The sequence below is a fragment of the Podarcis gaigeae genome (genome assembly GCF_964106915.1).
Source record: "Podarcis gaigeae genome assembly, chromosome: 4".
NCBI classification, from domain to species: Eukaryota; Metazoa; Chordata; class Lepidosauria; order Squamata; family Lacertidae; genus Podarcis; species Podarcis gaigeae.
In genome coordinates this window covers 48,512,792-48,529,450 of record NC_139677.1, presented here as the reverse complement: position 1 = coordinate 48,529,450, position 16,659 = coordinate 48,512,792, and the positions used below count along the sequence as shown (strand labels likewise).

Sequence of the window (16,659 nt, the reverse complement as noted above, 5' to 3'; positions counted from 1 at the left end):
AACACTTTCTCTAGAAGCTCCCAGCCCCAAAACAGGCAGCTCCACAAGCACTGGAGGCGGGAAAAGGAAGTACATAGCCCAACCCTCAGATGCTGGCTGCCCCAGATGAGGAAACTTCATCACTGTAAATCCTCTTGGCCGTTTATTATTGGTGGGTGAAACTACACACTACATGAAAAGGTGCATTTTGCCACTGTGTGTATTTTTCTTTGACAATGACATGGGAGGGGCCTCAATGAAGAGCAAGCTACTAGTTGTTGTTTTTCTGTTCAATCCATAGAGAGAACAAGAGATTGATTTTAGATTAAGGAAAACATAGGACATTCACAGTAAATATAACAGAAGTTGTGCTAGATAGATATATTTTGTACCTAGTAAAAAAGGTAAAGGTACCCCTGACTGTTAGGTCCAGTCGTGGATGACTCTGGGGTTGCGGCGCTCATCTTGTTCTATAGGCTGAGTGAGCCGGCGTTTGTCCGCAGACAGCTTCTGGGTCATGTGGCCAGCATGACTAAGATGCTTGGTGAACCAGAGCAGTATATGGAAACACTGTTTACCTTCCCACCAGAACAGTACCTATTTATCTACTTGTACTTTGATGTGCTTTTGAACTGCTAGGTGGGCAGGAGCTGGGACCAAACAACGGGAGCTCACCCCTTCGTGGGGATTCAAACCGCCAACCTTCTGATCGGCTGATCCCTATACTTTGCTTTAGTGTAATCTGGAACCAACAGTCTTCAAGCATATCCTGTGAGACTGTATTTTTCAGTTTTAGGGTGCTTATTTTAAAGGCAAGACCAAGTTGGCTGATTGTGGTATGAGCTTTTATAGCAACAGAACAAGTGTAAAGTGAACTTAAGCCTTCCTATTTGAGAGAAACAATGAAATATTTAAAAGGAGTTGGTGCATTTTAAACTCAAATATACCAAACATGAATTTTGTTGTTTTAAATCTCCTTGGAGTACAAATGCAACCCACAACTCCAAAGACCACCAGTGAGATTTTAGTACGAGTGTTGACCAATTACATTGCCTACAGATTACACTTCCTGAGTCTTGAAAGCTGTAAACACAAGAGTTCAAGACAGCCCAAGAAAGCAATTGTTTCAACATCATTCCACAGTCATGAATATTAGCACGCACATTCAACACTCACCTTTATGGAAGCAACCTGGGGCAGGGGGTTAGTTTCTACATGCAGGGCAGTGTGTGTGATGATCCCATTCATTTAAAATAATTGTGTATAAGGATGCTAGAGAACTACAATGTGGTATTGCATCTGATGTGAAACCTGAAGATTGGCACTGAAATCCCTGCTAGATAGGCCAGGGCAGGAAGAGAGAGCATGAGAAAACCACCTACTCCAAACTCCCTAAAGGAGGGGCAGGAATAATTGTAACGTCAACGTGCCCTATGATTTGTCAAAACATTTCTTGTCCCCCAACGCTAAGAAATATATTCCAAGTTTGTTTTACATTTTATTCCGGCCTTACAAGATGTACACAACTGAAACTGATAACCAATTCAATGAAAATGGACTTATTATGACTGGTTCAAGGTCCTGAAGTAATTTGGAATTAACTGACGGTTATTTTCCACTACGTACATCTATTTCCTTCAAATAAGCTCTTTGGCCTCCGGGAAGGTGATAACAAGTAATGTTATCCTATTGCTCTGGTCTTGGCACTGACTCAGTGATGGTAATGTGGAATTCTCAAGTTAGGCAAAGATGAATGTATACTCCAGGAAAAAATTAGCAGCGGTATTTCATTTTGAACAACACTTAAAAACAAAGTACCGGTAACTTAACATTACATACTGCAGCAAGCTTTGATAATCTTTTGGACTTTTATTAGTCTTACAGTGCCAATATATCAAAACTTATTCATAACCTTTTGTTCCAGACAATAAAAAAGCAAGGCTGTGACAAAACCATTCTGCTCTGAGTAAAATACCAAGGCACCAAGAATTTAAAAATAGCTTTATTGCATACCAGGATCCCACCCCCCAAATGTTTTTAAAATAGCATTAATTTAAATGTAAACCATATTAAAAAAATATTTAATACTGCAATAAAATTGGGGTTATTTACATGCACTGAACAAGTTGTCACCAGAGTCAGGATAACTGTTATGGACAACACATGGCTTCTGCATTCTTACTTCTTTTATAACATAGAAGTATTAAGAACTTCACAAGATAATGGCATTGTTATACTCCAGGTGCAAAATATATCACATTGCCTATTATTAACGTAAAATACACACATCCAAAACATTTATAGGCGAGGTTATGTGTTATATTATCTACTGGAAGGCAACAACCATTTAAAAATAGTTAACCATATTTTGAAAAAATAAACATTCTGTATAAATCATTGTTAGTTGGATTAATACGTGATCAATTCAGGAACAGCAACAGACAAAAATCAAGCTAATAGGAAGCCTCACTTTTATAGGTTATATAATTGGAACCACTGCAAATTTATACATGAGATGAGGAAAATCTGAGATTCAACAGAAACTGGGGAGCTTCTCTTAGTGTGTATCATGCGTGCGTTCCTTGATCAGCAGCAACAGAAAGGCCAACAACAGAAGTAATCTTAACAATAGATTTGCCCCACCCCAAGTGATTTCTGTAAGTCAGATATGAGGCACTTTATCACAGGAATGATTCACTCTGGCTGTGCATCAAGGTGTTTTGAGGTAAAGTAAAAACAGAAGCATCTAGAGGCATATTATTAGGAACTTCCATCTGTAAAGGTGCACAGAAGGAAACAGTCTGGCCTTGAAGGCTGTGCAGTCTCATTGCATTTATCTTTAGCAGATATTAAAGCGAGCCCTTTAGCAGCAGACACTGGAGATTTTCCCATCACAATGCACTAATTTAAAGTCAAGGGAAGCAAAGCTAAATGTCTTGCTGGAGAATACAAGCACGATCTATTTGCCACCCAGTTCACAAAGCTGACTTTGCTGCTCTACAAGTTTAACTGCTTGCTATGATTTCACAAGCTTTTTGGGGTAACTGGTGTGTGTGTGTGTGTGTGTGTGTGTGTGTGTGTGTGACATCTGACTAAGATTATACTAATAAATGCCTTGTTAACAGAGATATGCGATGGTTTTCCAGCAAAAAAAGGCAGGACTGACTGGATGTATTTTCATACCCGAAGCACCTGGAGGGTAAAATTATCCCCCCACTATGGTGGTTACTGCTACCAAAAAGCAATGCACCTTGCTGCAACCCAAAAAGGGATAGACACAGGCCCCTTCTTGCTCTGGAACAACACTTCTGAAAAATACACACAGACACAAAGGGCCATTTCTTGATTCTGTACTCACATTACCACTGCGACTCAGAATCCACAGTCCAGAAACTGGGGAAATGGTTGCAAACACAAAATGGGAACATACAGGGAAGCAAGAAAGGAGATATAGTAGCCAGGAAAGAAAACAGGGTGTGGGGAGGAGAATGTGCACATGGGCCTACAGCTAATCACCCCATTTTTATTCTACTTAGTACACTTGGCATAACCACAATGATCGGTGACCTCAAGTTTAAGACCATATGCACCTTGCGAGTTGGATCTAGACTTAAGACCCACTGAAGTCAGTGGAACTTCAGCCACGGCTAAGTCCCATTGATTCCACTGGCTCTGCTTCAAACACAACTATGCTTGGATCCAACCCATTGTCAACAGAACACCTCCCGCCAACATGGAAGCTGAAGAGAGTTGTGTGGGAGGGGAAAGAAACCACGATTCTATTTTCTAATAGGTTCAAAATTTTAAGCTTTCTTCCATTCATACGATATGCTAAATCCAAATCTGAAAGTGTGCCTATACTGTTTTAACTTGAAGAATACATCAACCAGTCATTCCCAAAATATGTGTTAGCGCAAACTACTGTGACTGTGAGAAAATCACAAGTGTGCTGAGAGAAATAAGTTGTTAAAAGTGTTCCTTTGAGACAGTGGGCATGCCTTCTTGCCAATGACCCTGTGTGAGAGGCAAGTAATTTGCAGTTCTGTGCTGGGGGTGTAGTTTTGATCACTCTGCTGCTCTTGTGTAAAACACACTGCTCTTGGGTCTCTGCATAATATTTATTTAATAACAGTGGCTAAATGATCCAAATAACACCCATAATGCAGAAATGCAGTAGAGGTACCTGCCTTCAGAAGAGATTACTTTCTGGGCAAATCTATGCGAATCACCACTATAAAATGTCTTCAATTTCAGCTTAGGAAAACGGGGGGGGGGGGGGGGGGGCAAGTATGAGAAGGTTGCCAGAGTCACTCTTGTCTGGTTAGCCAGACTGAAATGCTTTAGGGCAGCACCGTACAATCTTCTGCCCATCAGATGTTTTTGACCACAATTCCCACCAGCCCCAGCCAGCCTGGTCAATTGTCAGTGATAATGGAACTTGTAATATCAAACACCTGGAAGACACCAAGTTACCGGGGGGGGGGGAGGGATCACCCTCTTCTTACCTTCATGCACTGTTCTAGTTCGCCATCAATGGCCCCAAACAATTGGTTTTAAGAGATCAATATGTACAGGCAAGGGTCCCCACCTTCACATTTCTCACTCATTTTCCTACCCCCCCCCCCAATTGACAAATAAGAGCTGCTATTAAAAAGGGGGGGGACCCTGGTAAAGGGGTGGGCGAAGAGAAGCAGCCCTTTCTCAGCACTGTTTTGGAATAAAGTTTCTGGTTTATAGATTTCTGGTGATTTAAGCATCACCTCTTATCTGCTTTTAAAAGCCAGCATGCATAAACAAGAGACCAGTCAGATCTTAACAGCATCTCTTTGAAGTGAAAAAGCACAGACGGGTCAGAATTGAGTATTGTAACTAAAAAAACAATAGGCCATTTCATAGTGTGTAAAATATGAAATGAATACAAACGTGGAGCAATTCATTGAACTGCAACCAAATACTGATAAGGTATACTCCCACTGGTCATGGGATAATTAGTACACTGGGCTCTCAAGTCAACACACTTCCCACGGAAAGTAGGAAAGAGAGAGCTTCTGTACAGGGCTTATCACATCTTATTGTCAATCACAGAAAAAGCTCCCTTCCCCTGTAATCTATCGTCTCTTAACCTTTACTCAGGCAAATAGGTTGTTCCTGAAGACAGGAACAAAATTAATTACTATCAGTATGTGTTTCTAATTTGCATAATCGGAAAAATATATGTAGTACTATACTCCACCTCAGGAGCAGAGGCCTCTTTTTTTTTTTTTTTTTTTGCTGGAACCTACAATTAATCAGTAGTTTACCACATTTCTCACAACTGTACTAAGTGTTATTTGTCAAAATGTTTCAACCTACTTAGGGCAATGTGCTCTTTTTGGCAGAGGCAGCTATCACCATTTATGCCAGCTGGCTTAACTGGTTTCTGTTGGGTGTGGCTTATAAAGCACAACAAGCAAAAAGACAAAAAATATTGGCCTTTTTTGGTTTTAGATTCGTGTGTGTGTGTGTGTGTGTGTGTGTGTGTGTGTGTGTGTGCCTTTGTCATTAGGGAGCCCTTTAGGTCTGCTGCAAGATCACTTCCAGCAATATAGAAAGACAGAAATTGCACCTCTGGAAGTATGCACAACCGTATCAAAGACTGCATTGTTTCCAGGGCTGGGGGAATATGTGGAACAAAACTAATCTGGGACAGGGAAGAGGAAGTGGTGTTAGCATTACCAATCTTTAAAATGTATAATTAAGCTGCAATAAAGTGCTAAAAAAGTATTACGCTTCCCTCCTCATCCCCTTTAAAAGAATGGGCCCAGAATTCTCGCTGCTTCATTTAGTGGTAACAGGAGTTACTGAAATGCTATTCACAATGTCTTCATATTGAGGCGGTGGATCCAAGTGATTTGCCGCTTCCTTTCTCCTCGGGCCATTTGCACCAGCCACTTCCTCATACGATGGCGGTGGGTCGTAATTTGACAGCCTGATTGATATTGAGTCTGAACGTCCGTCTGTGTAGCTCAGATATCCTGGAGAGTGTCCATTGCCTTCAAACATCTCTTCCTGGGGGGAATGAAGAATGCTGAGTGGCTGAGGAAGTGGACTGCTTCCATCTGCAGCAGTTCTGTCACCTGCGACTTCTCTGGTTCTGCTATGGGCATACATGGAACGTCTATGCATTTTCTTTCTGAACAGGCACCTCCATGTGATAAATATGATAAGAATAACGAAAAAGCCAATGATTAATGGAATCACAAGGTAAAATGGATACCAGTTATGTCCTCCATTGATCTCTCCATTGAGCCTCTTCGTGTAGTCCTTCCAGAACTCCATCTGAAAACATGACAGAAGAAAATAGGTTTTCTGAGAGGTCCCTTCCCTATTTCTGATTGGAGAAATGAGAGGTTTTATGGCTGCACAAAAATACTGCTTCCGGAGTCAGCAAACAAGTATTCTGGCAGGTTTCCATATATGACCTCTTATCAACCAATTTTCATTTCAGTTCCATTAGATGCTCTTTTAACACTTGTGCACACATTTAAGAGTAATTATTTTCCTTTCTCATAATTGCAGGGAGAAGAGGTAGAAAAAAAGACACTCTTTATCGTATTGAGATAAAACAGCAAAATATCTCCCCCATTACATTACTTTGCGGCATAGCACAGCTCATAAGAGCATAAGGACAATATCGAGCCCAGCATCCTGTTCTCCCAGTGGCCAACCAGAGGCCTCTGGGAAATCAGGGAGCAGAACATGAACACAAGAGCACCATCTTCTCCCATGGTTTCCAGCACTGCTGCCTCCAACTGTGGAGATAGAGCACAGACATTGTAACGAGTAGTCATTGTCTCCTTCAGAGACAAAATGTTCTGTGGAGGCTGGTCCATGACAGCAAATGGGGCACTCCCCTACCAGCCCGTCTGCCTCAAACTGCCTGTCCTACCTGCCTTCTTACTAACAACCAATCCAAGGGACGGGGTGCAGTGGGTAGGCGGGACATTGGCTGTCAGTTTCCTCCTCCATGGTTTGTTTCTCTGGTACGATTCAGCAGGGAGGATGGGGACAAAACCGTAATCAATTTGTCTGTCACTGGCTCTGAGTCTACCTACTGTTGGCCTCTTGAGTTTCTACCCTACCTGGCCCAATGAGCACCAGCCACCACTAAATGTTTGTGAATACTGGGCAGTTTGGCACAGTATAGCAGTTCTCCCTCTCAGCTTGGACAGCCACTTGTAACATTCAAATTTCAATTTATGGCTCAAATGGCTCCACTTTCTATTGCCAGAATATGAATCCAACAGTGAGTGAAATTACCTGAGAAACTAGGGTACAGAGATGTCACAAATTTATAGCTTATTCAGAAGTTAGTCCTGAGTTCAGTGGGATTCACTTTTACCCACTGAATTTAATGGGCCCAACCAAGTAAAACTTAGCTGAACACCACTCAATGATTCCATTACACCAAGTGCATGAAATAAGAGAGATAGAGGCAAGAGTTTCTAGTAATCCAGGTTCTCTTTCTTCTTGCTTTCAATATGCTGCAGTTTTGAACTAACTTCTCGTTCAGAGATTAAAGAAAGTTTTGTGTTCATTATGTCGAAAAGAAATATAAACCAATCAGTATCATTAAAAAGAAAGTTAACCCAGGAAGCATACCTTTACAACTGCATAGATAACTTACCGTCTTCTCATCATTTTCAAAAGCTTCTCTTGCCTCTTCTCTATTACAAATTTCTTCAAAGCATTCGCGTTCAATGTTTCCTTGCTTTAATTCCTCCAAAAACCCATTAGCCCGCGGATATCTTTTCAGGACAGAATTGGCTTTAGTCTCTGAGATGAACACTGCAAAAAATAAACAAAACCCAGAGGTCACTAGCAATTTAAAACAGAAACATTAGGTTTTATTTATTTTATTTAATTCAGGATAATTCTTTTTCTAAGGCAAGGATATGTAAACTTATTTCTAAATAAAGCATGTGTGTCTAGTGATTATATGGTTATCATTTTTAACTGTCCCAAGCACAAGGAACAACATTTCAAAAAGTACCAAGCCAGGTGAACAGAACATTCAATGCAATTTAAGCGTCAACCTCATCTCATCCCCGTAAGATCTGAACATGTTTTTGAATTGTCAGCACAGAAACAATCCAGCTTCCGAGGCTGGAATATAATAGCAGAAGAAGGGATGGTAGATGATTCGTGGCTTTTACAGATCAAGTCAAAACCCAAGTTTTTAAATACGCATCTTGTAGTGCCCAGGTTCAAGGTTCGTTCAGCTGCCACAAGTCCTCTGCATGTGCCAGATGACCATGAGCTCTTATTGAGCTTTTAAGGTTAGGCCAAACCTGCTGTGTATGATCTGATTTGTGGAAGCCTACTCAGTTCCCATAATGGATATGCAGTTTAATCCAGGGATGGATTCTTGTGACTTCCCCGCTACAGGTACTTCACATGAGCCCTTTTGTGCTAGAGTTAATACTTGACTCCTGTCAGACAGTGAAGATTCTTTATTGGGGTGGAGAAAAGGAAGGATATAATAGCTGACATAACAGCAGATATAGGCATGGAAAGGAGACAATGCCCCTTGCTCCAACACACATACTCTGACACCAAAGATCCTGGCAGGGCATTACACACTCTTCCAAGTGAAAACACAAACTACTAGAACATGCACACAAACTTACCACCATCCATGTTTAGCATTGCTGTCTGGAGAGGTCAGCTGTAACATAAAAAAAGAAGGCACCCATTGTTAAATGTGAGGAACATCTCTTATTCGAAGACATATATAAAAATGATTAAATGTTGTCAAGTGGATGGCCAGCAAAGTTTGAAAAGAGAAGCAGCTTTGTTGTTCAACTCCAGTATCTCGTTTAGTAGCACTAAACACAAAAACTATATTTTTATTTAGAATAATTAATATAGTGATCATCATTAACAAAGACTGGAACGGGTAGAGAAGTTCTACTAGGTGCATAAAGCACAGGAACTTTACACAAAGGTTAGATAATGACCGTTCATTCCTTTCAAAACATGGGAAGCCTTTTTGTTTTCATGATTTTGAATACATGAACCACATTGGCAGGATGCAGACAACAGGAGTGCTAGGTCTGGACGGGGGTTGGGGTATTCAAATTCAAACTTCTGCTCAACCATAGAGCTCATCAGCTTTTTAGAGGCTTTAAAGAGTGCTTCTCTTAATGTTTTAATTTTGCTTATTAGCAACTGTGGGCATTTACTTTCTGGAGCATTAAAGATATAAATCTTGAACGTAATGGCCTTGGACAATACAATCTTCCAGTCTTATCCATCTCACATGGCTGCTTGGAGGACAGTAATCTGGTTTGTACACTGGAAATACTGCAGACTTGGGCTTAAATGAAAACCAGTTTCACAAAGTACTGTTCCCATTCAAAGGAAGGCAAGAACGCACATGGCTCAGCATTGGGCGAAACACATGCCTTTCTCCCACATGAGATTTGTGGATATGGGAGCAGCCCATGAGAGAAGCTGAGGAATGCAGCTCAGTTTTTCCTGGTTGCGCTTTCACATGTTGCTCTCCAGAGAAGATCTAAGCATGCCCTTCACTATAGTGTAAACAAATATCTTGAACAGAAGTAAATAAATGGTATTCTTGAAGGTAATGAATTGCAATGCCGATACATAAGTTTAGGGGATCTGTGGGTAATGAAACAGGCTAGACAGCATCTGGAGTGCATATGGCATACTGTGGTCTAGTGGTTAGAGCAGCCTCTCTCAACCTTGGGTCTCTAGATGTTGTTGGACCAAAACTCCCATCATCCCTAGCTAGCAGGCTCAGTAGTCAGGGATGACGGGAGTTGTAGTCCAACAACATCCGATGACCCCAAGGTTAAGAAAAGCTGGGTTAGAGTTTTAGACTAGGACCTGGGAAATCAGGGTTCAAATCTCCACTTTAATTACCGGTAATTGTTAATCCCATCCAAATAAACTACCCATCAGAAGTACCCCCCATTTTGTCAGGACTACATTTGTTTACTGGCTCTTATTCTCATTACTCATCCTAGAGAACTCTCTGTCTTGCTTAAACCAGTTTTTAAAAAGTTCAGCATCATCAAGCATGCAGACAACACCCAACTCCTCAGATGACCTCACTCAGCAGTTTCACACAGAAGTTGAAGAGCATGGGACACAGAATCGGAGCCTGTGGCATCTCGTGGCAGACATGCCTCAGGGCCAAACAGTTGTCCCTCAGTGCTCCCTTTTAGAAATCAGGCACGCAGGTAGGAGCAGAACCACCTGAACATCATATGGTAAACGTGAAGAGTCTATCCAAAAGGATATTGTAGTAAATGACATCAAAAGCCACTCCCTGAATGGTCCAGGAGAATTAACAGGGTTGTACTCCTGGTATTGTTTTTTCCGGCATCAGGAGGCATAGGCTTTCTGAAACAGCAATAAAAGCAATTTCTAATGACAAACCCAGGTTTGAAGCTAGATTTAAATGAATCTACATTTAGAAAGCATTAGAAAACTATTTGACGACAACAAAAAGACCCTGTCTGCCCTTTTTATTGAAACAATGCATTTTAATTGGAATTTAAGGATACCTTAAAAGGATACCTTGAAAGACCTACATTGCTCCCAGTATGCTTCTGAGCACAATTCAAAGTGTTGGTGCTGACCTTTAAAGCCCTAAATGGCCTTGGCCCAGTATACTTGAAGGAGCGTCTCCACCCACATCGTTCTGCCCGGACACTGAGGCCCAGCGCTGAGGGCCTTCTGGTGGTTCCCTCCCTGCCAGAGATGAGGTTCCAGGAAACCAGGCAGAGGGCCTTCTCGGTAGTGGTGCCTGCCCTGTGGAACGCCCTTCCATCAGATGTCAAATAAACAACTATCTGACGCTTAGAAGGCATCTGAAGGAAGCCCTGTTTAGGGAAGCTTTTAATGTTTGATGGACTATTGTATTTTAATATTTTGTTGGAAGCCACTCAGAGAGGCTGGGGAAATGCACCCAGATGGGTGGGGTATAAATTATTATTATTATTATTATTATTATTATTATTATTATTATTATACCTCCCTTTTTGGAGGAGTATTAAGAGTTTGGCCTGAAAAGCAGCAAGCGTCCTAAGTAATGCACATCTAGAACATGGAAATCCTCTATCTTCTTTTTAAAACCTGGATGCCACCCAATAGAATGAAGCAACAATTCACTGCAAGGAATTTCAGTACTGCACACCAACATAATAAAACTAGATAAATCACAATTAAACAAAAATCACAACCATCAATGTGACATTAAACTCCAGCAAAATCATGAGCAAAAATGCACATCTTTAACTGGCACAAGAAGTTCAACAGCACCGGTGCCAGCTGTATCTCAGAGAGGAAAGTATTCCAAAACTGGGATCCCACCAATGAGAAGGTAGTGCCCTGCACTACACTAAGCAAATTTTAGTTAATAGTGGTACTGGCAGGAGAGCATTATTTATTGTCATACATTGTGTATAAGTTTCTTTGTGTAAATCATTACTATCGAGTGTCTACAACATGGGTAGGCAAACTAAGGCCCGGGGGACAGATCCGGCCCAATCGCCTTCTCAATCCGGCCCATGGACTGTCCAGGAATCAGTGTGTTTTTACATGAGTAGAATGTGTCCTTTCATTTAAAATGCATCTCTGGGTTATTTGTGGGGCATAGGAATTCGTTCACCTCCCCCCAAAAATATAGTCCAGCCCCCCACAAGGTCTAATTGCATTGTATTTACAATGCATCTCCCCACCCCTCAAGAGAGCTAGAATTCAAAACCCAGCCTTTTCCCCAAACTATACAGCAAATGCCAATTGCAAGTTTCCCTATCTGATAAGGTACATGTTTTGTTTTTAAAAAAATCAATACAACAGAATCGTTTTGTGCATGTATACAAGACATGTGAGTTTTATGAAGCAACTTGTGGGTGTTTAGAGAACTGCATGAAATTATTGTGGGGTGCAACGTATTCTACAAAGCTTGCTCCTGGCTGGTTTGAGGGAGGGCAAATCTCACAAACACACAGGGACATTCCTCTTAGTAGTCAACACTGAAAGGTGTTGCAAGTACTGCTGAGGAGGGAGAGATATGGCTAATCTAATCTTGGGAGTGACTGCAATGTGCGTATGGCATGGTTCAAGTCTCTTTTTCTTAGCCATATTTTTAGTCTACTCTTCATGCAAAGGTACAGACATGTGTAGAATAAAAAGCAGAATAAAAAATAACCAAGCAGCAGCAACAATAAAAATAGAATTCAATATAGCAATGTTACATGCCATACAAGGTTATGGTGCCAGATGAAAGTCGAAGAACCTAAGAGCCCTGCAGGACCAAGTCAAAGAACCACCTAGTCCAGCATCCAACCAGATGCTTATGGGACACTGGCAAGCAAATCCAGAACACAGCAACACTCTTGCCGCTTGTGATTTCCAGCAACTGGTATTTGGAAGAATACTGCCTCTGACTGTGGAGGTAGAACATAGCCATCATTCATGACTAATAACCATTGATAACTTTATCCTCCATGAATAATTCTAATCCTCACTGAAAGCTGCCCAAGTTGGTGACCATCCTGTGACAGTGAATCCCATAATTTAACTACGTGCTGCATACTCACTTTTCTCTGTCTGAGCTAACTGTCCTAGAAATTATATCACTCATATCTGAACCAAGGCACTAGGATATTTTAAAACATATTATACAACGGCCCCAATCCAAAGTTATCCATACTATTGAATCCCACTGATAATTTGTCCAATGGAAATAGTCATAAGTAACTTCTTTTGACCTCAGCAATAGGGCTGGATTGTGGGTCAGATAATAGAACTGTATGCTACTCATTTATTAAATAGATATGTAAGTAAGTAAGTAAAAGGTTAGCAAAACGCTTCCAGCACAATATGACGTTTTAGTAATGCGCCTTCCGAGGTAAACAAGGAAATATTTATGAATAATGGCCGTTGGACTGCGGGGATAGGGCTTTCCCCAATGTCAGCATTGAATTTTATATTAGGAAATATTGTTATTTAGAATGTACCTTATAACAACATAACATTTGGAAGTGGAGCTTGAGGGTGTATGATTTTGAATAAGTTACAGATTTTATATTGTATGTCCGGACACATATCTGCAGACAATCATATGCATTACTATGTAAACCTAATTCACTTGGGGGTTCTTGGGATGTCTTGTAGCCTATATGCCCCATGAAGTTGCTACTTCATAAGGCAGTATGTACACATACAAGCCCACCTCCTGTATCTGACTGGGTGTGAACACAAAATAGGTAAAACGGCCAGAAATCTCGGACTACAAAAGTTGCAATCCTTTACCTACTTACTGAGAGTAAGCCCTGTTGAACTCAACTGATCTTATTTCAGAGTATATGTGCATAGGATTGTACTGTAAAATACACAGCTATTATTCTATCATTGGAAATCTGGAGCTAAAAAGTTTCAAGCAGTGCAGGGCTAGGAAGCTTCTAAGCCTAGGGTCACTTTACATCATGGAAAAATGGCATTGCTTCAAAGCAGGAAAGTGCATGCATCATCTGCACTCTGCTGCTGTGGGAAATTCCTAATGCGTGCAGTGGCCACAACTGAGATGCAATTATGTCTGATGAGCTGCAACTCTGCCCACACAGCCCTGTGACATGTCACTCTTAGGTTTTGTCTGGGGAGGCTGTAATTCAGTGGTACAGCATCTGTCTTTCACGCAGAAAGTCTCAGGTTCAATCCACAGCATCTCCAGGTGTCTTCTGAGAGAAACGTGCCTGAAATTCTGGAAAGCTGCTGGCATCGGTGTAGCTCATACTGAGCTAGATGGACCAATGGGTCTGACTCCTATAAGGAACATTTCCTGTTTCCTGTGTCTTTCCCCACACCATAATCATCATTATCATCTATACAACATGCAACACTATCAAGACCTTCACAAGCCTGATGGGTCATCCTTTGCTACATTTGGAGCTAAAGTAATCGCTTTGAACTTTTGTTGAAACTGTCAAGTACAGGCTCACAGGACTACAAATATTGCTGCTCCTGCTAATTTACTAATGATTTCTTCTATGGCAGGCATTTGAAAATGTTTACTTGTTCACTTCTCTTAGGTCCAAGCATATTATCTGGTCTTTCCCAGGATGGTCCATTGATTTGACCCACTTTGTAGATAACTTAATTGTCATCTTCAGTTTTCCTATATTATTCAGTTCCTTTTAAACTTTACATATTAGTGCCACTGGAACCCTGAGATCCATGAATTACAGGAAGGCACCTAGTACTTCCTTGAGACTTATTATTTTAGTCTGTATTGGCATTCCATTGATTTTCCAGGTCTGTTTCTATTAAGGACTCTTTATGCCATTTTTAAAGTTAGTCATGACCCTTAGAACTTTCATTCATTGTTTCCCAAATTTACATATGTGTGCTATTTCAAAAGTGTCTATGCTTTCTTAACTCGTTCCAGTAAAAATCAAATTGCTGAAATACTTAAAAACAACCTGCAAAATTCTAATACTTCTCAGGCAACAAAAGTCATTCTGGTCAACAATGCAAACTGCAAAAACAGCTTACTAAGCAAAACGTTAAAGCCATAGTTAGGAAGCAGAAGTTTCCTGTTTAAAAGCCATCCACTGGGCTTTGTGTTCAACAACTACTGTCTGTGGAAGCCAACCCCAGGATATTGATTGCTGATGCATTTGACAGATAGCAATTGTTGAACACAATTGCATTCTTTCCTTTATTCTTTCCTTTACCAAGCTTATCACCAGAGGCCCTCCTCTGTGTGCATAGGGTAGAATACCCTGCCCAAGGAGTTCTCCCCCTTTCCAATTGTATTTCACAGCAACCCTGAGGGGTAGGTTAAGCCAAGATCAAGGTCACCCAGTGAACTTCAAGGCCAATGGAGGCTTTGAACCCTGATCTCCCAGATCCTAGGCCAACACACTAACCTCTACACCATGCGGGTTCTCAAATATTTGTGTGCTAGCATCCAAACAGCTGAGGATATTAACATGTGTTATCTATGCATTTTAAACCCCATTTCACACTAAAATATCTGCATAAGTAGGGTCAGCCTACTTATGCGTACTTCAAAACAGAAGGAGACTAAATACATGCATGTACCTTTCATATTTAATGCACAGGTCTGTGCTTGGGCCCTCACATAGCCAAATCAAAACATGTGAGATCTGTGCCATCACCAAACACACACTTCCAACACAGCCAGCAAAATTCGAAGTCTCAGACAAGAAACTTTAAAAAGAACATTTGGTTCTGCACTGCTAGCGCAAGCAGAGATATATTAGACACCAAGTAACCAAACACAGCCACTTGGCAGCGCACATGCTTTCTGCAGCATACTTTGAAGTACAATACCTTCTTTTTGTAAAAACCGCATGGCAGGTCAAAGATGCCTATGACACAGAAAGGGCTGTAGGAGGTCAAAGCTCACTGCAGAAAAACAAAGATAGTGCAGAGCAATTTCCTGATAAATTAAAAACGGGTGAGACTGCAAAGCGAGTGCTTGATGCTGCGAAAGGCAGGGAGGTGGTGGGGGACATAAGGTTACTTCGTGCAGAGAAGCCACTTCACAGGGAGGAAGCAGGCAGCTGCCTGTGATCGGAAAGCGAGGAGGACAGGCCATTCTCTCCCCCTTCCGATTCATGTCAAACGCTCTTTTGGAGTACTTGGAGCCAGCTCCCTTCTCGGGACGCAAATCTCAGAACTACTTTTGTCTTAAAGGAATTAGATCACTTGCTCCTAAAACTTCCCATCATCTCGGCTTCCGAAAACAAAAAACCGAATCCGATAATGGCGTCTCTCCAAAACTTGGGCTGCGACCCTCTGAAATAAGTCCTGCCGGGCACAAAACATCAGCCCACAACAAACCAAACTCCCCGCGCCCAGATCAACATCTGGCTGGCTGACACCCAGCCAGCCACCTACCAAGCAACTCCTGCGGCAGGCAGGAAGGAGACCTCCCCTTTCCAACAGCGAGGATCACCGGATACAGGAGAAGGGGCGCCCGGAGAGCTGCCCAAAGGAAACCCCGCTTCGTTATTGCCAGCAGCAGCAGCAGCAGCAGCAGCACCCCCGCGGCCCCTACCCAGGGAAAAAGAGCCCGGCTCCGAGACTTCTCTGCCCAGCTCATTTCCCGCCGCCACTTTCCCAAAGCCGTTCCCAGAACCAAACAACTCCCTCACTTTAGCTTGAACCCCGACGGCGCCGCCCGTCCGAAGTCATCTCCCCCCCCCCCCCCGCAGTCGCCAGCGCCCTTCCTCCCCCGCCAGGCGCCGGGAAGCGGCCCAGGATTCACGAACCTCTCAGCGGCAGGAGCGCGCCGCAGCCTCCCTCCTTGACGCGCCGCACCTCCTTCCCTCCGGCAGCCGCGGAGAACTTCCCGGCGCTGCAGCGCTCCCAGTTCAGAAAGGCGCATCCGGCGCAGGCGCAACGCGCGCCTAACAACACCCCCGCGACGTTAGGGAAGCTGGGAAAAAAGGAGAGCGGCGCGCGGGGGCGGGGAGACCCTCGCCCCTCCTACGACAATGGCTCTCTAATCCGGTGTTGCTTCTTTCCCCTGTGGGCTCACAGCCAATTCGCTGGAGGCGAAAGGCTTGGCACTGTGCGTCCCAGCTACTTAGCCGGAGCAACCGAGAGAGGCAGGCCTTCCGCGGAGAAAGCAGT

At 42.5% G+C, this 16,659-nt stretch overlaps 1 protein-coding gene across 3 annotated transcripts; it reads right to left on the bottom strand.

Moving 5' to 3' along the window:
• Positions 1-1,828: 1,828 nt before the first annotated feature.
• PRRG1 (proline rich and Gla domain 1) lies at positions 1,829-16,457 on the bottom strand. Of its 3 annotated transcripts, XM_083735143.1 has the most exons (5): positions 16,296-16,438; positions 15,352-15,426; positions 8,649-8,686; positions 7,646-7,806; positions 1,829-6,297 (listed from the first exon to the last, which is right to left on the bottom strand). In XM_083735143.1, exons 3-5 carry the CDS (start codon positions 8,665-8,667, stop codon positions 5,797-5,799), a joined length of 681 nt encoding a protein of 226 aa, XP_083591269.1. In that variant the 5' UTR covers positions 8,668-8,686; positions 15,352-15,426; positions 16,296-16,438; the 3' UTR covers positions 1,829-5,796. The 3 variants fall into 3 exon arrangements, with proteins under 3 accessions (XP_083591269.1, XP_083591268.1, XP_083591270.1); XM_083735142.1 differs by lacking the exon at positions 15,352-15,426 and having other exon boundaries at positions 16,296-16,457; XM_083735144.1 differs by lacking the exon at positions 15,352-15,426 and having other exon boundaries at positions 15,922-16,438.
• Positions 16,458-16,659: the final 202 nt, after the last annotated feature.

Coding starts and splice junctions, on each gene's coding strand:
- PRRG1 (XM_083735142.1), bottom strand. Junction 6,298..7,645: donor TTGAAAATGATGAGAAGACG/GTAAGTTATCTA, acceptor TCATGTTTTCAG/ATGGAGTTCTGGAAGGACTA.